Source organism: Pelodiscus sinensis, chromosome 16 (assembly GCF_052426305.1).
Source record: "Pelodiscus sinensis isolate ZL-2025 chromosome 16, ASM5242630v1, whole genome shotgun sequence".
NCBI lineage: Eukaryota > Metazoa > Chordata > Testudines > Trionychidae > Pelodiscus > Pelodiscus sinensis.
The window spans coordinates 34,100,454-34,127,183 of NC_143067.1; the positions used below are offsets into that span (position 1 = coordinate 34,100,454).

A 26,730-nucleotide genomic window follows, 5' to 3' on the forward strand; every position below is an offset into this window, starting at 1 on the left:
GTGGTTTGATGGCAAGCCAGTTGCTTGTCCAGCAGCGATTGTGCTTGTACCTGTCAATCATTCATATCCTGAATGGATTTTGGGGGTGTATAAACTGTCAGATATTGACTCTAATCTCCTCAACAGCTTGCTGACATACTGAGATGGGATCATGAATGAGGAACATCTGACTGACTGATATGCTCCCTGACTGACAAACCATGTGTGGACACAGTGTTTCATTCCTGGGAGATCCAGTGCAACTATACAGATCTCTTCCGTCTCATATTGACAGTGCTTAAACCCCTTAAATTCTACTGTGTCCTCCATGAACATTTAATGATCCTATTGTCCTCTTTTGCGAGAGCAGGTGTTCAATCCAGTGGCCTTGATCAAAATTTGACATCTTCTCATTTCTGTCTTAGTTGGTGTTCACTCTCTACACCAACAGCTGCACTACAGCTACCTTGTATGTGTACAGATTGTAAAACACTTTGGGATCCTTTGAAATTAAATATTCTTATATGAATGTAAGGTAAATATATGTATGTAAGGAAAGAGCTCCATTCAAAGTTTTTACACTGGGAAGAGGTTAGTAATCCTGCTACCATATTGGATGGGAAAACTTTGCTTTGGTGATTTCATCAGCGTTTCACAATACTCCCAAGAGGATTACCTCAGCCTTCTGAAACTTTTGGTAAATCTTATCTGCTTGTTAAATCATCCCATTTAGGAATTTGTATTAATGCTCTTTGTTGTTTTTCTCCATTGACCTATAGAAACTCTAAGAAATTTTTCCATCCAAACATGGAAAAAGGTACAACTTTTTGATTTTTTTTTTTTAAATAACATACTGGTATCTTCAAGGCTATTGTGTGACTTGGGCTAAAAGTCATACAATTTCTTTTTACTAATGCATGGCATAGTAGAGTTTGTATAGTAGACTTTTCATAAGAATCGGTCTTATAATAAAAGCTCCCATCCCATCACTTGTGTTTAAAAACTATGAACTTAGAAAGCCAGCTGCAGACAGTGTCAAGAGTTTTACTGATCTTAGGCCTTAGGCAAATTCATTTGAATTGCTTTGAAAATGCATATCCAAAATTCAATAAAATAAGATGGTACAGCTGCAATGTAGCCCCTCCAGCTGGGTAAGATGAGATAATTTCAAGGCCCTGGACTAGCAGAGCCTGAGTGTGATGTGGAGATTATACAGATAGCTGCCAGAGTAGAGGTTCTGGCAGCTCTGCTACTTCACTGCTCTCTCTGCCTTTTGATTTGTGGAGCAACGGTGGCTTTTGTTCTAAAGAGGCTCCCTTGCTGGTTTTCCTAGACAGAGATTTGTTGGTGCAACACTGGCAGCAAGCCAGGGGGAGGGGTTGTCTCAAGGGTAAATGACTAGGAGGTAGAAAAAACAATAGCATCACAGGGCTCCTATTGTTTTGAAAGTGACTGTCTATCCTGAATGCCTTGATATGTATCCAAAGCGATCCACTCTGTAGACAGATTTAGTTACACTGTATTCAGAAATCATAATTTACCTGTGGGCAAACACCCTTGCTTTTGCATAGAGAAAGCAAGTCATGTGATCCCAAACGAAATTGGAATGGTTCTTTACTCTAAAACGCTAATGTCATTTGCCGCTTTTATGCATATCAATGCGGCTTGATTCTTTAAGCCCATTTAAGTCTTACAGCATGTGTTGGGTTTTTTTAATTATTAGTACCTGTACTGCAACACTATATGCAATGTAGATACTTCTGTACATAGGTGTTCAGCATTTGATGCAATTTTACAAATCAATACTAAAATTAAGAAGTGCAAAATACTTTGGCTGCTGGATTCTACACTACTGAGAGATGTGCTGTTGAACAGTGAAAATGTTTCCACTGTGCACTGTGCATCTGTAATGTTCGAATAACTGTTTTTGCACTAGGATATTTCTTATCTTTCTTGCCAGCCTTGTGGAGTGTCATAACCCTGGCACAATTAGCACTGTGCCTTAAGTTGAGATCATCAGAATGTACATGTAGGGACATTATTTAAGCACAAAATAACTGGGCCGCATGGTATGTTCCCAGCTACTGGAAGGGCTACCATTAAATTTAATTTAGAATTTTACATACACATTTTGAATTGGAAATCTCAATAATAATTTTCCCTTTGCTCGGCCTTTTAACTGTGAAATTCATTTGGGGAGTTTTGAAGCAGCAGGTAATGTCACAGCACTCTAGAGGGATTTTACCAGAATTCTGCTATAGTGCTTGCAAGTGTCATTTCCATATTTAACTAATTTCAGTTTTTAATTAGCTCTGTGTGAAAAATGAGAGCTCACGCTGAGCTAGGCTGTCAGCATAGACTCTTGTTTCCTTTTTAGCCTCTCAGGACAATTACAGAAAAAAAGAAGAGTGCTATACTAAATGAGCTTGAACACGGCTCTTGCAGGCTTTCACGTTGTTCGTTGACGGAGAGTAAGTGACAGGGATGGGTCCAGCTTGCCAAAATGAGGAAGAGAGCAGCTTTGAAAACATTTCAGATACAGATTTGATTTATTAAAGATTCAAGGAAATGTTTAGACTTGCCCCGGAATAGGAGCAGGCGGCAAAATTATATTCTCTTCCTAAACCTCTAAGATACCATATGGTCAGTTACACCATTTGTAACAATACTTAATCATTCCAACCTGAATAAGAGTGAGCTACACAGCCTTTCACTTTAGAAAAAACACAAGGAAACAATTTTTTCATGGCATTTTCTATAGCCTGAGGCCAAACAATGCAGTGCCCTGAAGGCTCTTGCGCGAGACTTATGTGGTTCCCTATCAAAAGATAACTGATTTTGATTTAATTCCATGGTATAGTATAGGGATGGAAATGTTTTAATCCTGCATTTGAAGAGAAAATTTATCACCAGGGACTTACATGCAAATGTAAACTACATACTTTTCAAAACTATATAGAGGGCAGGAGTTTTTTGCAAAGTCTACAAAAATATTTGATGATTGGGTTTATCATACAATTTTTGGAAGTAGAACAGATGAAGGACTTGAATTTCATTTCATATTAATAGCATTATTTGTTTTTAAAAAGAGGGCATCCATTAAAACACCAAACCAGAATTTAAATGGAAAATTAGCAATAAAATCCAGTGTTGCTGTTTCCACAGTTCTTTTGGAGACATCCTGAAGGTTGTTATATATAGGGATGAGTAGTTTTGCATAATTTCAGTTCCTCCGCTTGTTTCATGAAAATATTGGTACAGTGCATTTCACTTATAACTGATGTGATTATTAGAGACGGCCACATACAGTAGACAGAAGCAGATTTCCTCTATTAGACACTAAACCACAGACATCTTTCACAAATTAAAATAGATGGAAGAAACCTCAGTTACAACAGACACTTCCTGGGCATTTGGGGGTATGAGTAATATTAAGGGAGAAGCTAAACCCTCTGAGGAAACTTGTCAGATAGGGAAGTGAAATAGAGGAGCTTCCAATTATTTTCCTTCAAAACCATTGTGAGTGTGCTTTGTAAACCTGCTTTTCATGTTAGGCAAATACTCCAAAGGAGAATAAATCTACATTTTTTCCCAACAAACTACTCCCAGTAACAATCATCTATTCTTGCTGTTTAAGAGCTCCGGAAAACAGCTACCATAGCAGATTTATGTGTTGGGGAAACTAGAACACCTATTACTTTCATCTGTAAACCTGCTTCACAAAAAATCATGAGCCTTGACTGCCAAGTTAATTCAGATAAATACTGAATAGAGATACTGAAATGCTGGATGAATTTTGACTGCTTTCTAATTTTTTAAATATATATATATATTACTAGCAGATTACCTGGTATTGCTCGTGTTCTAACTCATGACATGAGTTGGGGGAGGGGAGGGAATAAAAGAAAAATGTACATACTTTATTAAAATGATTGTATTTTCTAAAATATAGTGTTATTTTTATGAAGTTAATTTTCGTAATTTTTTAAATGGGAATTCCATCAAGTGTATTTTTTCTACATCCATATGAACTCTTACCATTCGCTATATTTTCACTAAAAAGGGCTACAGTCAATTTGGTTTCCAATAACATTGTCTTCTAGTTTTCAAACCTTAAGCATTGATTTAGCTTTGTCAAAACAGAGTTCTATTCCAAATTTCTCCATTTTATCTTTTTTCTGTAGGTTTTATTGAAAAGCAATGCTATTCCATATTCATCCTATTTTTGTGGATTATCTTGGTTTAGTCTCCTTCAACATTAGCTCAGTTTTATGTCAATTTTGAGGACTGTACTCAAGTTTGTGATTCTGTCTATTTTCTGTTTGATTTTATGAGAAGCAATTCCTTTCCAGGCACATCCCATTTTCCTAGCACAACCAAACCCTTAGCTTGCTTTAAGTTATGGTAAGAGGAAGCTATATACTGAATTTTGTGGTCCTAGCTCTTAATATTTGGAGGAGTTCTTGATCAAACACACACAAACTCTCTAAAATATATAATAGATTTACTTCTCCTTTGGTTGTCAAATAGAGCCCTACTGTAATGGCCACTGAATTTTATGGATAAAAGGGAGAGGATAGACCTTTCATGATTATCATCATTGTATACCTTTAGTTACCATAACATTTTCTCTCTCTCTCTCTCTCTCTCTCTGTGTGTGTGTGTGTGTGTGTGTGTGTGTGTGTGTGTGTGTGCGCGCGCGCGCGCCATCTTTTTTTCAGGAGAAGGCCCAGTGACTTGAGCTGTGTTCTCCAAAAATGTTTGTTTTACGTTTTATTGCATTGTGTGACATAATTTATATACAGGCCTTACATATTATATGTAATTGAATATATCATGTGAGGCAAAGATTTTGTTGAGGGTGAATTCACTAACATTATTTTCTTCAGTGCATAAATATAACGCTTGCAGTGATACATGCATTAATTTCTCTAGTACAGAAGTTCAGTTTAAGATACTGACTTTTATCTGTAGTTTTTCATAGTTTTGATTGCAGTTGTTGGAGGGAACATCACTCTCCCTATGAGCTGCTCTAATGTTTCAGGTCACCTGAGATGCTCAAGCTAATAGAACAGTCCTGGGATGATACCATGGCTTAATTGAACTTAAGGTCAACATTTTCAATGACTGCAATTGGAACCTTGGTTTCACCCCTTATATTTAAACACATTGGGGATAGGCAATGAGCATTCTGCATTGCTGACCCCAGACTATGAAACTGGCTTCCTGACACACCCCTTATGTTGACCTTTAGTTTAAGGAAATTGCTAAGGGGAAGTCCCATATTCTTTACTTCTTACCAAAGCTATAACAAAATGGCATCTTGTTATAGTTTTTATATATGCGACAAGATGAAAGAGAAAAATTAAATGAAACAGTAATATATTCTGAATAAATTTAGACTCTAGTTTGTGCTTTTGAATGTACTGTAAAATCCTCTGATCTGAAAGCCATATTGAATAAAGAACACAATAGGCAACATTTTCTTGTAGGTTAGGGTTTAAAATTAGATACCTACATCTGTATATAGGTGCCCAAATCCTGATTAAGGATGCCTCAGATACCTGAGGGCCAGATTTTCAAAGACACGGAAGATCTACAGTTCCCATTGATTTAAAAGGAACTGCAGGGTTTTTTTCTTACCCCTTTCCTGTCTTGTATATTTGGATTGTAAATTCTTTTGGGTAGGGACTATCTTTTATTAGATGCTGAGGCCCATGGGCATTACTGTTACACAAATAATAAATAATAAAATTGCTGCTTTGTTGCTATAGTGTAGTAGATGCTAAGATATAGATGCAGAGCGCATGGAAAAAAAGATCAGTGAATTTCCATGTTGTCAGTTAATATAATAGAAAACTAAACAAACTTCAAACCTCAAAAACCTGCCAAGAACCTGGCTAGTGCAGGATTGAAAACAGAACATGTCCTGGTAAGCCTATTATGGGGGATAGTAAATTGAAACTCAAATAACAAAGAAAGAAAATACATTTATTCAAACATATATAATCAGTCCACTGAGACATTGCTCCTTTTTAAAAAGTTGGTATAAAAAAACCCAGCACTATAGCAGTCACACTGCAGCACTAACTGGCTGGAGTTAATTTCTTAGGCTGTTTTTCATTTAGGTCTCTTCACGTTTGTTCCTGCTTTGCTATTGCATCTTTAGATCAACAGGACATCCACCAATCTAAAACAGTTATAATACCAGGCTTTACAAGCATTAGTGTGGGTTCAGTTCTGCATAGATACTATTTATGATCAGCACTTTTTCCCCTTATATATAATGGAACATTATGTGGGCTGGAATGTATAATTTGATGTGTATCATACAAATTAGTAAGCTAAAAATACATGTCCACTGTCAAAAATGAATGAAAATCTTGTGGTGGGATGGGGGGAGCAATATTTATTTTCTCCTGTGATTTCTTTTATTTTTGTGATCACAGAAGAGCTTTTAAATACACTGAAGTAATTCATGTCTGGAACAAAATCTTCTATTATCATACATGTAACATATTTCAGTTACATAACTATTTTAAATATATTTTAAAGCTTTATATTAATTTTCAAAGAAAAACTGGTTTAGCAGACCTTGGAAAAGGAACTCTGCAAGAATGTTTTTGCTATGTTTATCTATATGTGATCTTTCTGCTGTATGAACAGTGGACTAGCTGGCTATAACATATAATCCACATACATTTTTTGAGACTGTATACAAAGGAATAAAGGTGGAAAAGAAATACTTCATTTGCACTGTGTATAAAAATCAGAAGTGGATCTAAGCTGCAAAATTTGGATCTGGCCTTTAAATCCACAAAGCTTAGAGCAGTTAAAGTCTTATGATTTGGGTTCAGCCAATTTATAGAATGAAAGCCACATTTGAAATTCAAATATGGTACAGGAGTAGAGAGATAGGTGTTCAGATATAGGATTTTAATTCGGGAAAATCTCTAATACAAATATTGACATTATGCACACTTTCATTACATTTAATATTAAAGCAAAATATTTTATACTATAAGTAAACTCTAGTTCTTGGAGTGGGGTAATTTAGTGATCTAAAAATCAGGTTTGAAATACTTATACTTCCTAGAATCACAGTTTCAAATCCTGTTAAGATCAACTTAGTTCTTCCTCCTCTTGATATGAAATAGAAATTAGTTGAGTTCCATATACTCCATTATGTGGGATCTTTTAAATGACAGCTTAAAATTGAGGTTTAGTGTGTTCTAGCTGAGCACAAAAGATCTCATGGCATATCTTCTAAGAGTAAGGTTTTCTAGTATCTTTGTTCAGAGTGTCCGCTTGTCGTACTTTCGGTTCTACCCCAGAAGCAGTTGCATTTGAACTGCCCAGCATGAAAGGTTCTTAGTATGATAAATAAAAAAATATTATTTACAGTCACCCACTTCCAGCATTCGGAAGAACACAAAAGACTGCAATCTTGAATTTTAAGATTGCCAGAAGAGCGAGTTCATTTTATACGGTCTCAAGAACTGATTAATCTTGTGCCAATTTTCTGCACTCTATACAATCTAGGGCCTGTCATGAGAATGGATGAATGGTGTGCTGCATTCTGTTCCTCTTGTATGGTTTTTGTCACGAGATTTCGGATCCTGAATGCAGCATGCAATGCTGTTATCCTTCTTGTGACAAAAATTGCATTTGGAAAGTGGCACAAAATCAAAATATTTCTGTGAGGAGGGCTGAAAGGGGAGCAGACAAAACAGAGTATAAAATGGAAATTCGGTCTCGTTGCAGTCAGAATAGCAGGCAGAGAACTAATAATGAAACAGTTTGTGACTATTGTTCCAAGCTATCTTTAACTCGGCTTTCTTGTGGCGCTCCTGGGAATCTGAAGCCAGGTCTTCAGATCATTTTTTTTCTCCATAATGTAATTCCAAGTGTGTGTAAGCTTTTCAAGTCTTTTTGAAGTAGAAAAACTGAAGCTGGACATAGAGGGGTAAATTTTCAAAGCATTGCATGGGAGATAGGCTCACAAATCCCATTACTGCTAATGGGATTTGTGGGCGTATCTTTCGTGCACTACTTTGAAAATTCATTCCATTCAGTTTGTTGCAGTTCAGGAGGAGAGAAATCACTGATTTGGTTTGGAAAAAAAATGTGTTTTGTTTTTTATATATATTTTTGCACTTTTTTACACATAAGCACATGAAAAGTCAAAGGCCTTATTGCCTTGCTTCCATCTTCTTTCCAAACGTAGTAATAAATGTATCCAAAGGAAGTAATTAATAATTCTCAACAGAAACCCCCTTTTTCCCTGCTGCTGGTTATAATATCGCACTCTTTAATGGTGTCCTTTTATGATCTGTGTAATCGCAGCATACGAGGCAGACGGTTATAAAGTAAGAGCCCTGGCCCAAAGAGTTAAGAATCTAAATGTGAGTTACTATATAAAGTGCCAGGAAATACTGCGCTGCATGGTGTGGAACCAATCTTTCCTAGCATGGTGTCTCAGGAAAGCACAGTCCCTCCTGTTTCTCTGGCCCGTGGAAAGAGCATGCCTGGTGTTTCCTCCCTAAGGGAGGGAAGCACTACACTCTCCTCTCTAGAAGCAATAAGCTACCTCACTCAGGGGACTGCAGAAGTAGAGACAAGGCTCTGGCCTCCCCTTTCTCATACCCCTGACTTTTGCCATAGGGAAAGAAGAAGTGACACTCAGTGGTAACGATATTTGTGATCCAGCCCCTCCCCTGTACTGGGAGGATAGTGTGTGACTTATAACACCCTTTTGTCCCCCTTACACCATGAATATGTCCTAGAGGTAATTTAGTCCTAAATACATCTGAGATTCCATATTTCACTAAACCGTTCTCACAAGATTCTTGAGTAGGGTTGCCAGATGGTTTCAGAAAAAATACTGAACCAAAAAAAAAGGACCCCAAGAGTTGTTAAGCAAAAAAAAACAAAAACAAACAAACAGTGTGGCCCCTTTAAGAAACACGTGGTGAGGCTTTTTGTCCCTAACTGTCTGCCCGTGGCTGCCTGCCATCTTGCCTCCCTACACAGGGCCGCACAGCTCCCTTGCAGAACCCGGTAAGCACTATGGTAAGCACCGTATTGAGCCGAACAGCCCAGGGTTTTCATCTCCTGGCCAGGAAAAAATCAGAACGTACCGGACATTTTAGGTATCCTGTATTTTCTGATTTTTTTTTTTTATCGGACAGGAGGCGAAAATACCGAACTGTCTGGTTCAAAACCGGACACCGGGCAACCATATTTCTTAGGTAGTAACTAGTAAATATGCGCTCTCGCTCTCGCTCTCTCTCATAGATTAAGAACTGTGTAAACTGTGTAATTGATAAGATGTTGAGCTGCAGTACCATGGTTATGAGTATAGAATAAAAACATAGGTAGGTAAGTAGTAGTCTGAACTTCATTCCACTAACAGGGATGGCATGACCTCTACAGATTCTACTCCCTGTAGCATTGCAGAAACACCTTTGTGTTCAGTGGAGTTCTCCAGCTTTACACCATTGCAGATTAGAGCAGAATGCAGCTCTAGGAGGCTAAAAGACTTGGCATGGTAGATGCATGGTACAAAAAAGTTGCTTGTACTTCTAATGCTTTAAATAACCCCCCCCCCCCCCAATGTATGTTTAATGTAACTGTATTGAGGCAGTTAGTGGATGTTAAATATCTTATGAGAAGCACATTACTGAGGTTTAACAACTGTGAAAAGAGAATCATGTATTAGTTGTTAAAACAAGCATAGTTAATAAGAAGTTATTTTATTTACATATTACAATGGCCATATTTAATCCAGATTAGATGATAGATTGAGGAAATCACATTTGAAACTGTCCTGTAGGGAACAGTCCTGCACTGGCACATGAAGGAGTAGGTGACATAATCAGTCAGTTCCAGTCTCTGACTTCCCTGATGCTGTGCAAGTCCCATTTAGATGTTTCACATGAGCAAGTCCTATAGCATTGTTGTTCACCTAACCCTACAGCCTGATTGCATAGCTCCCCTAAGCAATTAGATCGCACAGGGAAAAGGATATGCCTAATAAAACCATGTGTGATTGCCATGTCTAGGAGGTAGCTGGGAAGAAACCAAAACTGTGTTAGTTTGTCTCTGAAGTCTGTTAGAGCAGGGGGTTAAAAAAAAAACATAGTCACTTCTCCCACAACCAGAATTGACTCTACTCTCCTATTAATCACATAGTGTGAGTGCTTATACATTAGTGAGAACACATTTCAGCACTTGATTTGAGGAACTTGCAGTAATTGGGGTCTGGGGCACTGTATCCCCTGCCTTTAAAAACATCCTGAGACTCACGGGCATCTGAGAACCCAGCTGCCTCTGGAAAATGCTCTGTAGCATCAGGACTCGTGGATTTGCTGGAAGAAGGGTCTGTTCAATCATGTCTCAGAGCATCAGGACTGGTGAATGAGCAGGAGACTGTGTTGATGCCTCGGGACACGTCTAGGGGTTAAGACTCTACAGAAGGTGTCCAGACTGGTGGATGAACTGAAGAATGTGTTGATGCTGCAAGGCACTGAGACGGGACAACACAACAAGGAGAGCAGACGTTAGAAACAAAAGTGCCCTAGGTTTGAGGACCAGGCTAGATTCATGGGGCACCCCACAAAACCCTAATGACAGCTCTGAAGACATTATCTTATTCATGTCAGGCATCACACCTAGCAGAATACTCCCCCCCCCCCCTCGTTTGTATGACACAAATAAGTGTGAAAAGTAACACCACTGCATGTGCCGTGCTCCTGAACCTGTTCCCTATGATTATTGTTATTTATAAATAGAGCTCATTAGTCTGTGATATCTTGAAAAGCCCCTGATGAAACCTAATTCTCTGTTAACAAACTATTTTATTGTGATACTATATGAAACATAACAGTGAATCTAACTCCAGAAATCTGAAAGGAGAACAAAGAGTTGTTTGATCTGGCGCTGTAGTGCCGAGGATATGCTATATCCTCTCATTACAAAAGACCAAAAAGAACACACCTACTTCACTGAAGCAGCTTTGCCCAGTACGGTGTGGGCCCTTGGTTCTTTTTTTTTTTTAAGGGAGTGGAGCATGTAGTAGTCGGAGCACAGTGTAGAGGGTGCAGGAGTCAGGGTAGAGGGTGGAGGGCTCAGCATAGGGGTTTGGATGGGAGACTCACGGGAGGGAGTGCAGGAGTCAGAGCCAGGGCTGAGAGATGTGGGAGGGTGGTTGAGGGCAGAGGGTGGGGGTTGCAGGACTCCGGGCAGGGGTGAGGGGCTCAGGGTACGGGACTGGGAGGTCTGTGGGAGTCACTAGGGCCACCCACAGTGGCAAGGGCTGTGCTGCTGCTGTGGCGGCTGGGGCCATGCTGCCCAACCACCGGCTTCTCTCAGGGAGGAGCTGGAGGCTGTGCTGACCAGTCCCATCCTTCAGCTTCTCCCAGAGAGGGGAGGCAGGGCTCTGCTGATTGACCATGGCCTCCAGGTTGTCTGGATTGAGCGGGGGGAGTAGGGGGAAGGCTGTGCTGGCCGGCCCAGCCTCCAGCTTGTCTGGGAGGGAAAAGGGGAGCTGGGGCTACCCCGGCCAGCCTCAGCCTCCAGTTTCTTTGGGGGAGGGCCCACGCTGACCAGCCCTAGTCCCCAGCTTGTCCAGAGTGGGCCAGCTTTCTGCCAGTCTGGGGGAGTGAGCTCCATGGGCTAGCCCCAGCCTCCAGCTGCTCCACTCTGCCTCTGCCTGTCCGGGACAGGGCTATTTAGCCCCAGCTTGCAGCTTCTCGGGGAGAGGTGGGGCTATGATGACTGACCCCAGCGTCATGCTTGTCCAGGGGGGACCAAGGCTCTGCAGGTGGCCCCAGCCCCCAGCTTCTCCAGAGGGATCAGGACTTCGCTGCCTGAACCCAGTCGGTGGCTCCTCTGGAACAGAAGGGTTGCTGGCTAGCTAGCTGAGCTCTCCTCTGTCAGGAGGAAGGGTTTGAGAGAGTGATCCACTTACTTGGGCAGCAACATGGAGAGCCCTGGCTCAGCTGGCCACTCACTTTCTGGTGCATCTGACCCCCTGTAGTCACTCTGCAGTATGATTGTCCCCTTATGCTTGCTGCCTGCAGTGGTCATTCTGCAGTATAACTGTCCTTCCCATCAGCTCCCTCCCTTTCCGTGTGATGGGAAAACAATCAGATTCCAGGCACATCCCCTTATCCTGGCACAGCCAACCCCTTACCTTGCTTTAAGTTAGGACAGTGTTTCTCAACGTGGTCCACAGATCCTCTCTGAGAAACCTACTAACAAGCCACTGCAGTGTGTTTATTTACCGGCTTCGCAGCCACAGAGCCTCATGGCTCCCATTGGCTCCAGTTCACTGTTTGGAACCAAGGGGAGATGTGGGAAGTGGCAGCCCACACCACTTACCGCAGTTAGCAGGTTTCTTGGAGTGGATCCACAGTCCACTTGAGAAACACTGAGTTAGGAGAAGAGGTAGCTGTCTACCAAATTTGGTGGGGTTAGCTCTGACCATTTAGGAGGAGTTCTTGAATAAACAGACTCACAGACAGATGGATGGACTCATGGACACACAGAAAGACAGATGTACAAACTTTTTAAAATAGATATAGAGGTGGCTATAGAGATAGCTAATTCAATGAAAGACCACTGATTTCTCCCTTTGATTATTTTGGAGCAATCCTTTTCAATTAAGTAGATTACACTGGTGTAACGGAGGGAAAGAGAATTTGAATCAAAGATTTCAAATTTCCCCAGGCTGATGCTCATTTACACTGTCACAGGAATACAGAGAGCCTAGCATAAATAAGAAGCATGGGCCCCGTGTTCAACATCTGACTTTGAGACAGTTGCCTCCTCTGCCATTTAATAAGAGAAGTCAAATATTCTGCTCCACCTCCAGTTACATATTGACAATGCTGATCCTTAAAAAATCCTCTGTTCCTCATGGCCCTCTCTGTAAACACAGTTGAGGGCTGCCTGCCATGTTTACACAAGCCAAAGACAATGTCACTCTCCATATAGCTTCTAATACTTATCGATTGGCTTTTGTCAGGCTTATCCTTTGCCAGCCACTTGTGTGTGAGAAAATGTTTAGTCGCGCCCCACAAAGCTGCAGTGCCCTATGCATGAAGGACACTGTGTCTGCTCCCAGAGCTGCCAGGGCTTTGCTGAGCCTAACTCCTCTCTGAGTGATTCCTCTGTGTCTGTTAGCTGTGCGTCATGGCTAGCAGCCCTTTTCAGGCTCTCTGTTTGGTCAGCTTTTCCATGAATAGCCGGGGGGGGGGGGGCATTTATTTCATTTATTTGTTGAGAGGTGGAGTCTCTCTCTCTGTCAGGTCAGGTGACTAGAAGGCAAATGTCATTCTAGTACTTGAGCACCTTAACACTCATCTCTCTTTAGGGTTGCCAGGTGGCAAGTTTTGAACCAGACAGTTCAGTATTTGAGCTTTCTGTTTGGGAAACAAATTGAGAAAATATAAATGTCTTGTATGTTCTAAATAAGATGTAATGTAGATTGTGATGTAATGTCAAGTGTGTCCAGTATTTTTGTTGAAACCATCTGGCAACCCTATCTCTCTTTAAATTAATGGATGTCCTGGCTTGACTCAAGCATAATAATATTAGGCCCTTTTGCAAGTTTTCTCCATACAGCTCCTTCATTGCCCCTCTCTCAACCTTATGAACCCTTGCTATTCCAGGCTTGGGCCTCTCTTGAGGAGAGATTGTCAGTGGTGATGAATTGTGCATCCATTTTGTAATGCAGGCAAGTAATCCCCAGGCACTAGGCCTACCACACTCATTTCACTTGTGACTCGTGTCAGATTTGAACCTGTTTCTCCAGAGAAAAAAATGCTAAAACATTAACTCATTCTGTCTTCTAGTCCTCCAACAATTGGCTATTAATGGGCAATGGGAGTTCAACAAGATCAGTTTGTGACATACATAGGATTATGTTGCTGCAATTAAACAGGAATATCTGTAGTTAAGAATCATGTTTCTAAGTTCAGCAATTATTGTCATTTAAGAGGAATTGCTTTTATATTTAAATTCAAGTTTTTTAAAAAAAATCGTGCCAGGATTCAGTTAGCATGTTTTTGTAGATATCAGGGTGTTTATTGGTTAGGATGAAAATAGAAAACTTCCTTCAGTTCATGTGGGCATTTCCATGAGTTGAGGAAATAGCAGATCAGGTAAAAATTTGAAGTACAGAAATTTCCCTTAGTGTATTTACTCTAGAATTATATGGTTTATTAGAAGTCTTTCCCTTCTTTAGGGCAGTAGCTGGGGGTACCTGACAATATGGTTCTTGCAATAGGAAAACTCAACAGGCCTTAATTTGAACTCATGCTGGTGACAGGCATAAATTCCATAAAGTCAATGGTAAATTGGTATGAGGTTAGAAGTGAAGCTCACAGTATTTCTGCTCTGCTACATGAGAATAACCCATGGAGGACATAGGGGCTATGGTATTTATTCTGTAATTCCTTTGTTGATATGAATTTGATAGACCAGCTTCTGCTCTCAGTCACACTGGAGTGAATCTGGACTAATGCCATGGAGCTCACTAGAGTTACCTAGATTTAAACGGACACAGCTCAGAGCACAATTTGGCCTGGAGTTTCTAAAAAGCTACCCCACCTTGGGATGACAGTTATGCTTGACCGCTGTCTCAAGTGTAATGATTTGAGAAATTTGCTTAAGTAAAACTTATGAATGCAGGTTGATTTATGAAATGGTTGTGTTATTGAATGCATCAATGTATGTTGAACTAGCCATTTGCCATCAGGGCTGGTGCCTTCCAGATCTGAGCTGGGGGCGTGTGACAGGAGCAGCAAAGAGTCCTTACCCTGAATAGTCTTCCATTAGACACCTTAGACCAACAGGATGGATGCAGTCCAAAGGCAACTAGTTCTAACCAGACTGTCTGCAGGCAGCAAGGTTGGAGCAATAGAAAATACCTAGCAGAAAAGAAGAAACAAAATATTAGAACAAGCTTTTAAAAATATAAGCGCTGTGAAGTTCAGGAGAACAGAATGGTACATGCACTGTGAGCTGGCAGCTTTCGGTCTGCCAGACCTGAGCGAGCTAAAGAGGGCCTGGTGCGTGATCATGAAGAGACTCCATGATCAGGAAGAGAAGGCTGGGCCAGAGAAATGAGGTCTAGGAGAGAGCATTTAGGATGCTAAAAGGACTTTGAACAAATCCCAAAAGCTTCACAAGAGGGGTGAGGAAACCAAGGCAAGAATTTGCATAAAGGTGTGGTTTTTCAATAGAATAGTATATTTCTTGTAGTGTGTGAATTCCCCTGCAAAGACTATCTCTTGCTTTCTTCAACTGCCCCTAAAGAGTTGAACTCTAACAGAGAGTGCAGCTCTGGGGAGAGTGTGCTTGAGCCACTGGCATGTTGGCAGATCAGCACTGGTGCTAGGTGACTCCTTGGAAAGTTTACTAGGAGGGTGTGCCTGGGAAGTGTTCCCAGGAGGCCAGAGCCAGAAGCTGTGGTTGTAACTTCTCTCTACCTAAAGGGCCCCATCCCAGTTGACTGGTGAGACTCCACAAGGGGGAGCTCCACCTGGACTGTGACAGAAAGTAAGAGCATGTAGACGGTGAGGAAGATTAAGCCGTAGCATCATTGTTCTCTCAGAAGTAGTTTTTAAAGAACCAAAGTAGCTTGCAGGAGAAGTATAGGCACTCATTGGGCCAAATTCCACTGCTGTTGTGTGTACAACTTCTGAATATACCCCGCTATTTCTAATTACGGGTGTGTTCCTTTGCTGCAGGCATTCTTGTCTGATTAACAGCACAAAAGGTTAATCATATAAATTTAACATCGCAGAGTCTTTTGAAGCTTGAGAGAATAGACAGCATCTTGTTGTCACTACTCAGCTGCCTCTGAACTGCCCTATACAATACCAAACTGTAGCCTTTCTCCCAGGCCAATAATACCTACAAATTCCCACGTTGTGTTCTTAGCAGAAGATAAACAGATCTTCCCTGTTTACAACCAGTCCTACTTTTCTTAGTGGAGATTCAATATGAAAGTAAGTGCTAGACAGATGTCACATGCAGGAGAGTGTCATCTTCTCCCTGTTGCCTCAATCAGGGCCTATGGTAGACATGCAAATCCCAGCCCTGTTAGGAGTGATTTCTAATTGCTCCTTCCTAATATGCATCTATGATTAAAGCACAGAACAGCCGAGTTTATTAATGAAATCGTGGCACACTTGGAAGCAGATGGATCAGGGTTTGTCTTAACACCACATTAATAAGATCTTTTTTTAATTCCCTGTTTGAATTTACCTGGTAGTTATAAATTAGCAACTATAATTCTCTTGGAAGGACCAACCACTAGTTATGTTTTCCTTATTTCTGTCTTGTGAAAAAATAATGCTTCTTACTTGAAGCAAGAGGCTTTCATTTCTTCAAGTCAATGAACTGTATTTAAGGTAACAATTGCAAGAGAAAATTAGGTACAGTTTTGAACAGAAACTGCTCTCTGGGGGTATGTCTACACTACCCTCCTAGTTCGAACTAGGAGGGTAATGTATGCATACCGCACTTGCTAATGAAGCCCGGGATTTGAATTTCCCGGGCTTCATTAGCATAAGCGGGGAGCCGCCATTTTTAAATCCCCGCTGCTTCGAACCCCGTGTAGCGCGGCTACACGGGGCTCGAACTAGGTAGTTCGGACTAGGGTCCTATTCCGAACTACCGTTACTCCTCGTGCTAATTCAAATCCCGGGCTTCATTAGCAAGTGCGGTATGCATACATTACCCCGCTAGTTCGAACTAGCGGGGTAGTGTAGACATACCCTGAGTGCTACTTCAACATAGACACTGAGTCTGACTGTCCCAAAATTCATTCACAAGATCTCAAATTCATTGCACTCTCACCCATGCTTCTGTACGTGGACTGAGTCATCCAGACCAGTGAAAGTCTGTTGAGCCTTGAAACCTGCATGCCATTACTGGAGGCGAGGACCTCAAAGGTCTTGTGCTGCTTTGTTATTGCCAGGCCTGCTCCAGGTCCTCTGAAAGCAGCAGCACAGCTCTCACGACTCACAGCTCAGAAGGGGGGAACCCACCTAAATTAATGATCCCTTGGTCATTATGAGCTGGCCCCAGACTGGCCCACATTTTTTGGTGGAAAGATGGTGCCCTGGAGAGCAGCTGCTCCCCCTCATGCCAGTGGCCCATTTCCCTGAAAAAAATCTGGAGACCATATTTTGCAGAGCACTTTCAGAGAGGTTTCCGTGGGGTTGAGAAGGAGGGGAAAGCATGTTGCAGAACCTGAAGCTCTATTCCATGCCCACCCTTTTGTAGGGTTGCCAGATGGTTCAACAAAAATACCGGACACACTTGACATTACATCACAATCTACATTACATCTTATTTAGAAAATACCAGACATTTATATTTTCTCATTTATATTTTCTCAATTTGTTTTCTGAACAGAAAGCTCAAATCCTGGACTGTCCATTTCAAAACTGGACACCTGGCAACCTTACTCATTTGGGACCACGTTTCCGCTTCTGTGTGGGGCAGAAACTTTATTTGGAGCAGTCCTGGCAACATTGACACTTTATATTCAGAGATAACTGTATGAGCAATTTCCAAGGCATTGCTAATTACCTTTCTTGTGATCATTTTTTTGGCTTAAAATATCCATCCCTGTGTCAAACCTCTGAGCATGTTGTTATGTAGCTCTCAAGTGCTGAAGTTGTGCTTTATTGGACACTGTCTCCTGTTTGTGACCATTTTAATTCCATTGTGGATGCTTGTAATGTGGTGCATTGTCACTCAGATCCAAAGTGGCAGAATTGAGCTATTAAAAGCACCATAATTACAGTGTAATGTGTGCCCCCCAAAATAATGGTGAGCCCTCCTGTCATTGTGCCATAGCTAGTGGAAAGCATTCTCCTTGATGCTGTGTATGTTCTTGCGAATGGCATCAAGGATGATTGTGGACAGACAAAAAAATAAAAGCAGCTTTGTTGGCACTTCAAACACAGCAGGAAACAAACTGAGCTACAGGGCTATTATATGATAAAAGTATGCAAATTTATTTATGCACGGAGACGACGTGCATATAAATCTCTAGTGCAGCACCTGAAGGATGTACCCCAAGTCCTTGCCAAATAGACAAGACCAAAATTGAATAGAGGAACAAAAAAGCATTTTCAGGTTTGCAATCTAATAACAGAGTTGAGAGCAAAATCAAAATAAAAGCTGCTGGTGTCAGTTTAAATATATTGAAATAAACACTAAATCATCTAGCGAGGAAATTCTGTTTGGGATCACTTGTACTTTTGTGTATACTTGCCCTAATATAAGTTTATACTGCAGGATGTGTCACGCTTTGTATTAAAAAATGCCATTTCTTTTTAACTTTCTATTTTAAGAAATATGTATAATTTGGGGAATGTTGAGAAAGAAAGAGCTTGCTACCCATGTCTAAAATTGCTTGTCCGTATGTTTTTGTTTATTCCGTGATGGATGACATATTGTCTCATCATGGTTTGTTATTTATAGAACATGGTAAATGAACAAATATAAACCAAGTCATTGTGAGCCGGCTGCTTTCTAACACATCAATTTGACCCTGCAACAAGCTGCTTTTACAGCATCTTCTTGAAGAGATTTAATTGAAAATGGCTGCTGCCCCTCCCATTGACTTTTTAATTTATGTACTGGATAGTTATTTTTCAATACTTTGTCTCTCTTGCAGCAATGCATCTGCTCGGACTAAACTGGCAGTTACAGCCAGCAGACGGACACACCTTTAACAATGGTATACGAACTGGATTGCCAGGGACTGATGATGTGGCAACAATGCCATCTGGAGGCAAAGGTGAGGTTACAGCTGCATCTTTTGCACTCTGCGGTCTAGAACACTCAAGCCAAACTTGTCTCATGATGCTGTTTGTAATAAATTTACTTCCATAGGAGGTATATACAATATTTATGTATGACCTCTACATTCTGCCTCAGTAACCCTAGGCTGCACTGGCTCTTTGCCTAGGTATAACAATCCGAATGCCTTCTCTACATTGATGAAAACGTTTAGACCCCGGACTCCAATATATTAAATAAAGAGAATGCCATCAAATATCCCAGAAAAAAGAAAAGGCCAGACACAGCATCAGGAGAAGAAATACACTGTGTTGTCTGCAAGAAATTGAAGAGAGTTTTGACCCATCCTCAGACCATGTCTCAGTTTTGTCCTGATTTAGGCAAAACTCTCACTGAAGTTACTGGGAATGCTGCCTAAGTAAGGGCAGCAGAATTTGATTCCCTGGTGAATAAGCTTCTCTTTAGTACAGTAAAGGGCAGTAGAGGAGATTATTGGAGCAGTCAGGCTCCATATTATTCTAGGGAGAAAAGAGAGACAATGACTGACAGGGTGGGGCTGGAGTAGCCAATAATAAGGAGTAATCCAGCATGAGAGCATGTACGGCTACGTCTAGACTGCAGCGTTAAATCGTAAAAAGATATGCAAATTGTGAGTCACAATTTGCGTATCTTTTTCTGGTTTTTTTTGTTTTGTTTTGTTTTGTTTTTTTGGAAGAGGCTTTTCCTCTTTCCATTTGGTCTATAGGGGTCCAAATGTCAGAAAAAACTCCTCTTTCAGAACATCCTTTCTTCCTCAGACAATGAGGAATACAAGGATGCCGAAAGAACGTAACCACTTTTTTGGAAACTGTTCCGAAAAAGCAGACGCATTCCTTGGATGCGTCAGAGCTTTTCCGGGATAGCTCCGATATCCTGGAAAAGCTCTGCAGTGTAGACATAGACTCAGAGAGTAACAAATTTGAGAGATTGTATTTCATGTATTGGTTTGTAATAATCTGTGTTCAGAAACTGAAAACACAAATCTTTTTCTGCATGACTGAGTGCAAGATTTCCTTGTGCTACATTTCCATGCCCTTCTTTTTACTGATCATTTATAATTGTGTTACTACAGCTCAACATTATGTTGAAATATCTGCATGTAGTGTAGACGTGGACTAAGCTATTTCAAAATAATGCTAGTTATTTCGAAATAATGTTGCTGTGTAGACATACCCAGAATGGCCTGGGGAGCAAGAAGGTCAAATGGGGAAACTGGGAGGATGAATGACTTGTGCAAATCTCCAACATTAGTCAGTGCAGGTTTTTTGGATGCAGAGCAGAACTGTGTAGTTCCTAAGACTGACAGTTGTGTATTGCAATGTACAGTGTCATTGATCACTCCTGAGGCAAATGCTCAGTGCTCAAATTGAGTAATCATGTAAAAGGTCTGGAAAGCTGGATGTCTGGGACTGGGAAGCAGGAGAGTCGAGTCTAATTCTCAACTATGCCACACTCTTGCGGTGAATCCTTATGCATGCCTCTGTGCCTCAGTTTCCCCATATGTTAAACAGTGGTAATAATACTTTACCTTCACAACACTCTTAGGAGTTAACTAATTTATGATGGAAAAACACGTTCTTTAGATGAAGGTGTACAGTTCTGACATATTTGTTGAGTGCCTTCTGAAAAGCATACCCTACATACTATGCATAATTATGCTGATTATTATTATTATATCACTGTTAACTTTTATCTTGGGTGTGCATGAGTGAGAGCCCAGATGTTACTAAATAGGCTGTTACACATTTTTTTTAAAATTGACTAAAATGCTAATAAAACCTTGAAAAACAACACACTTAGGTAAATATCCTTCCACCAGGAAATATAATGAATTACAGAATGTCTGAATGACAGAAAAGCAGATCCTGATAGCAGAGAGGGTGTGAAAGGTTTTCTGCCCCTTCCATCCATTTATATAATTTAACGTTAATATTGCGATGCTAGCAGTTTTTAGGAAAGCCTCTGGCAGCTCTTCACATAACAGCCATTTCAGGTCTGCCCTCCCTGGCTGTGCAGAGTGACCTTTTATAATTGACATGGCTCAGGATGAAGCCAGTCCTTTTAAAACATTGGCCTTCTAAAGAAACCTTTAACCCTTGGTATGAAAACAACCACTTACGCGCAAGCTGTGTCATCACAGCGAGCAAGCCATCTAATGGCAATGCCACTTGTGGGAGGGAGGAGGAGAGGTTGCAGAGAGGAGGAACAAGCAGATATTTCTGACCTACCTATCTCTAACCTGCCAGCTAAATTCTGCTCTGAGTTTCACCAGTGTAAATACACAAGTGTACACAGGCATAACTGAGAGCAGGATCTAGCCTTTGGATAATAAGATCATAATTTGTTATTCACTGGAACTCACTAGATGATGGTGATGTTTGAGGCTATGTTTTTTCAGGAAAACGACAGTTTTTCCGAAAAAACTTCAATTATGTCCACACTGCAATCGTGTTCTTTTGAAAAAAAATTGAAAGAACTGAGGGGTTTTCTTGACATCGGTAAACCTCTTTCTACAAGGAAGAAGCCTTTTTCCTAAAGAGCTCTTTCAGAAAAAGGCATGTGTGGACGGGGAAGAGGGAGTTCTTTCACTAGAAGAGGAAAGAGGAAAAAGCACATGTGTCTTGGTGGCCATTCCTCCCATAGTAATCACAGCTTACATGCGAGATAGTATCCATTCAGTGTGGATGCTATCTGTCAACAAAACAGATCACTTTTTCGATACTCTTTGGCAGTGTGGATGCTATCTTTTAGAAGAAGTTTTTTCAGACGATCTCTTCTGGAAAAGCTTCTTCTGAAAGAAGCCTGCAGTCTTGACATAGCCTGAAAGTGGGCAGATAAAACCAGTGAGTAAGGGGTTGCTCAGAGCTGGGTTACACCAGCACATAAAGAACAAGCAAGCTACAGCTGAATGCAAGCCGGACATGCTTACTGCAGGCTTAAGGTCCCAGAGCTCAATTTAAAACTGGGGGAGGAGGAAGTTGAGAATGAGGGCAAAGGGAAACCTAATTCCTTCATGCAAGTATCAATGCGGGTTCTCCCCATAATACTGAAGTGAGCCTTGGGAAATCTGGCCTTCTAACTCATTTGTTTGCCCGCCGTGTTGCCAGATATAAGTGTAGTGTGGGGCTTACAAGTCTTGTCCTCAAACTGTACCCTGCAATTAGCAACAAGTGCTAGCCATGAATGCACCTGCTAGAATAATAAGCAAACTGCACCCATTCTACAGTAAATGTCCTTTGCCAACCACAAGGTATCCTGCTGTGAACATCATGCATCTGTTTGGAGAAACTGAGGATCTTTCCTACAATGTTTTTGTATGCAAATGTTTTAAAGAAATAAAAAGCTGATGATGGGCATGGATCATTTAGCAGTGTTAAGAGAACTGGAATAATGGGGTGGCACTAACATAGAGAAAATAATGGTAGAATATCAGGAAAACCTTCCTGACATTAAGGTCTGTTGACCCATGAATCATCTCACAAAGAAATTGGTGGAAGTTTGGGATAATTAAAACTAAACTGGGCACTGTACATTAGAGAATAACCCCACAATAGATTAAATGACATAATAGAGCCTTTCCATTTCTGGATTCTCTGAGCCTATGCTACAGAATGTCTTCAGTTTTAAAAATACTTTGGATGCTAGACACTCCATAAAATGGATAACTTGCCATGCCCTTCAGAACTGACAGACTATACTGTCACAATCATCTTTAATCATCCCTCTCTAAACAGGTGATGTCTTATATAAACAAGTTCTTTTGACTTAGATTTAGAAAACCTCTCATTTTTTATGACCTCGTAATACATCTTCCCACAATATTTTGTTCTTTGTTACAAAAATTTACTGATAAATACCTTGACCTATAATTCTAAATGTAATAATTATTGATTGTATTATATCATCGTGTTCTGTTGCACTAGGCACAATACAAACATTTACCAAGAGGCAATCTCTGCCCCAGCGATCTCACAATCTAATAGTCACGGTAGACAAAGCTTTGATCCCTCATAGGGCGATTCAAACAGACAATTAAAATATAAGGACGATACATTGAGTAAACACCTCCACTGTTTTTAATCACTTACCGCGATAAAGTTTTAGTCAAGAAACACCATGTTTTACCAAGCAGGTTAATGTTATATTGGGAAGCTACTGAGTAAATATACTGTAAGAGCAAATTAAAATGCAAGCGAGCAAAAAACTGTAATGTGAATGCCATACAGGATTAAATACCTGGTTTTCATAAATGCACACATGCTGTGTTCCATCTTTGGAAATGGATTGGGAAAGCAATGTAACCTGTATGATTTGATGTCTTAGCGGAAACAAAGCATTTGATTAAAATGAGAGACAACAGAATGTATAGGAGGTATTTTGCTTTATTTTGTTAGTGGCAATAGCAGTCGTTTGTATAATTAAAGTCTATCTCAGTTAGCTGTGTTATACCAACAGGAGTGAAGGGTGCATGTGGTGCTGCAAAAATTACTCAGAGCATAATGTGTATTTTTTCTTGGTTAAACTTGATGAACTCATAAATCTTAATTACATCTGCAGTGAAATGATTTGCTAATACTTCTGAAAAGGATGAGTTTTAACATATTATATCCTCCAGAGCTTGGAGATGTGCTTAGATTTTTAAATGAAGCAGGGGGTTAGCGGAATACCTCTACTACCTAAATTCTTAGTGCCAAACTGTGCTTTGCTATAGCCAAACCCTTGGGCGCAGCTCTGGGCAGAGATTCTCCTTTGAATTCTTTTCCAAACTCCTCTGTGATCTCAGTTCCCTTCCTTCACAATGATATAAGCATGGATCGTTAACCCCAAAACTCCACAGATCAGTCAGTCCTAGGGTCCCGTCCCTGCTCTTGGCACGTTGACAATGTGCCTCTAAACCAGGGCTACTCAACTTTGAAAGCCCTGGGGGCCACAATGATACTCACAGCACATGCTGAAGGCTGCAACTTAAGTGTGGTTGCATATACATGCAAATATGTATGCAGATAGCTTCTTTCACACAATGCCCTGGCACTCCCAGCACCTCCTCCCTGGGGGCTAGAAACACCGACACCTGTACCCGTCTATTCTAGCCAGCCCGTCTGCTTGTGTCTTTCAAATACTTACCCCACCAGGGAGATGCCTCGCTGTTGCGGAGCATGTTACCAGTGGAGGCCGTGTTCATAGGATCCCACCCACAGGCCGCATGTTGAGTCCCGTGTAAACACTGTGGGCTGCAAACAAACGGGCCGTGGGCTGCATGCAGCCCATGGGCCATGTGTTGAGTAGCCCTGCTGTAAACTCTTGTCCTCCCTGGGAGTCTGAACAAGCCATGTCCCACCTTCTGTGCCACACCCCAGACTCATGGAAGCCTAAGAATATATGGTGTCTCCTGCAGAGTTGGCTGTGTCACTTTGCCACCTCAACAGAGGCAGATCCACAAACTAGAGTTCCCTCTGCAGGGGCAGATGATGGTTTTGCGGGGCCCCGGGCAGCATAATTTCACGGGGCCCCCCCTTTGCCATGGTGCATGCACAGCGACGCCATGCGCATGCGCAGCGGCGCCACGGCGCATGCGCAAGGCTTTCTGAAGCCCGGGGCCCAGGGCGGCCGCCCCGTTCGCCCTGCCCTATATCCGCCCCTGTCCCTCTGTGCATGGAATTCCCACGTGGCCCAGTTCCTCCTGCAGTACAGCTGCTTATGGGCTACAAAACTACAGATAACAGTAAGCCTGGAACATCCTTCCTGTCTCTGGAGTTCAGGTTGTGTCCTCAGTCTAAACCCATATTTCTTGAATCACATTTATCTTATTTTATTGGAAAGTACAAAATTTCCAGATGGATTTTGAGTCATTGTTTCATTTAAATTTAGGAAGATCTTTTGGATATAGTTTGTATGGAAGACGCTAACCTGATAAAGTTGCATTTTACTAAAATTTCCATTGAAAAGCCTGTACAGAAAAATATCTTTTTAAATAAAAATTAAAACTGATCTTTTTCTCCTTTCAAAATAGCCAGAGGACTTAGCCATTTGATGGACAAAAGGCCAGCTGTGTTTTAGGATGAAGATGATTTTCAAACTAGCTTTACTCTTACATGCATGCCTTTCAGCAAAAATGCTCAGTACAATGCATCTTTAACCCGGGCAGTGTCACTCCCACAAACTGTCCCCCCAAAACACTGTAGTGCTAAATAAAGCATTCACACAAATTGGAATGGGAGAGGGAAACTAAATTATAAGGATAGGGAGGTAATATGTGTTTGCAGCTGAAATTTGGTAAGAGAGGGAAAGATACAAGAAAACTCTTCCAAACTGCAGAAGCTGCAAAAGAGAAGGCTTTTTCACCAGCAGCGATGGTATTTAATGGATGGTATTTAGTACAGACTTGCAGCCTCCAAGTTAACAGGGTAGATCATTCTGGGTCCTCGGGAAGTGTTGGTTGGCCAGATTACTGATACATGTTTCGCAGTTAGTACAAAATCAAAAATTTACAGGGTTTCCATTAATAAAGTGGCATTAAGTGTCTATAGATGACATTAATTGACATGGTTACATTCTTAGCCCTAGTCTTCCCTTATGTCGAAATAACAAGTGGAGCATCTATACTACCATGCACGTTATTTCAAAATAACGGGCTGGTTATTTTGGAATAATAATTCTTGCTTTCCATAATAGTGGTAGTGTGGACGTTCTACTACTGCTGTTTTGAAATAACTACTCCCCAGAGTCACTCAGAGTAATTACTCCTCAGTGCTTCCTGGGGCTCTAAGTTGTGGTAGCACATCCACATTAAGGGAGCCTACCTTGGACTAATTTCAAGGCTTCCCTGCAGTGTGGAAACGCTATTTGCAGATAGTTATTTTGGGAGTTATTTCGAAATAATAATTTTCTAGTGTGGACATGGCCTTAGAGACACAAAGGATTGAACCGGCAAGTTGTGTAAACTACCAGCCTGAAGTCATTCCCCCAGTTCAAGAGTGAGACACATTGAATGATTGGTGTGGAGCAGCTTGCTCTGATGCTGCCGTGTAAACAGAGGCCTTCAGAATTGTCAAACTAACATCTCCAGCGTGCACTGGAGTAGATTTTTAAAAAATGCACATAACAAAATAGTAATTTTACTGGGTAAATAATACACCTTTAAAAATGAATAAGTGTTATTTGGTGGCTAACAAGCTTCTATTTACAGGTGCTTAAATACATGTTTGACTGAGAGATTGGAATAGCTCCCCTGGGTTAGAAGAAGGAATATGTATTTAAAACTCTCTTTTATAAAGGTTTATGAAACAGGAAAATCACAGTAAAAATGTTTAAATAACCATGAGAGATTATGAGATAAGCAAGCAAGCTTTGAGACAAACACTCAGAGCATTGTTAAGTCACACCAGGATTTATATGTTCACAGTGGCATGAGTTCTTCAGGTTGGCCTTGTTTTTCAGTTTTCTCTCAGTTTATGTCACATCCAGAACTTTACTTAAATGCAGTAGATGGTCATTTAATATGATCTGTAGTGGTCCAGTGAGATGGAGAAGAGTCTAAAAATAGAGCGAAGGCAAAGAGGGAGTCAGAGGGAGAAATGCACTCTCACTACATTAGGAAGTGAAGACCAAAAAGAACTGCACTATGAAAAAGTCATAAAGTTTACTTAGAAAATCTCTAGAGGCCGTGGAAGAGACAGAGCTTTTAAGTGGGGCCATTAGAGCAAAATGTGCTACTCTGAATATAAAAGTGAGGGAGGGGGGAGAGGAGATAGAGTACAGGCAGTCCCCGGGTTACATGGATCCGACTTACATCGGATCCCTACTTACAAACGGGGTGAGGCAACCCCGCACTAGCTGCTTCCCCCCAGCAGACCAGGGAGACGCGAAGCTAGCGCCCCTCTC

The 26,730-nt window shown here is 41.0% G+C and overlaps 1 protein-coding gene across 4 annotated transcripts in view; it reads left to right on the forward strand.

Moving 5' to 3' along the window:
- The window catches only part of TENM2 (teneurin transmembrane protein 2), a 1,126,385-nt gene that overhangs the window by 914,221 nt on the left and 185,434 nt on the right, over positions 1–26,730 (forward strand). For all 4 annotated transcript variants that reach the window (XM_075900179.2, XM_075900181.2, XM_089769544.1 and 1 more), the window contains one exon: positions 18,686–18,808. In XM_075900179.2, the coding sequence (XP_075756294.1) occupies positions 18,686–18,808 (123 nt within the window). The remainder of the gene's footprint in view (positions 1–18,685; positions 18,809–26,730) is intronic.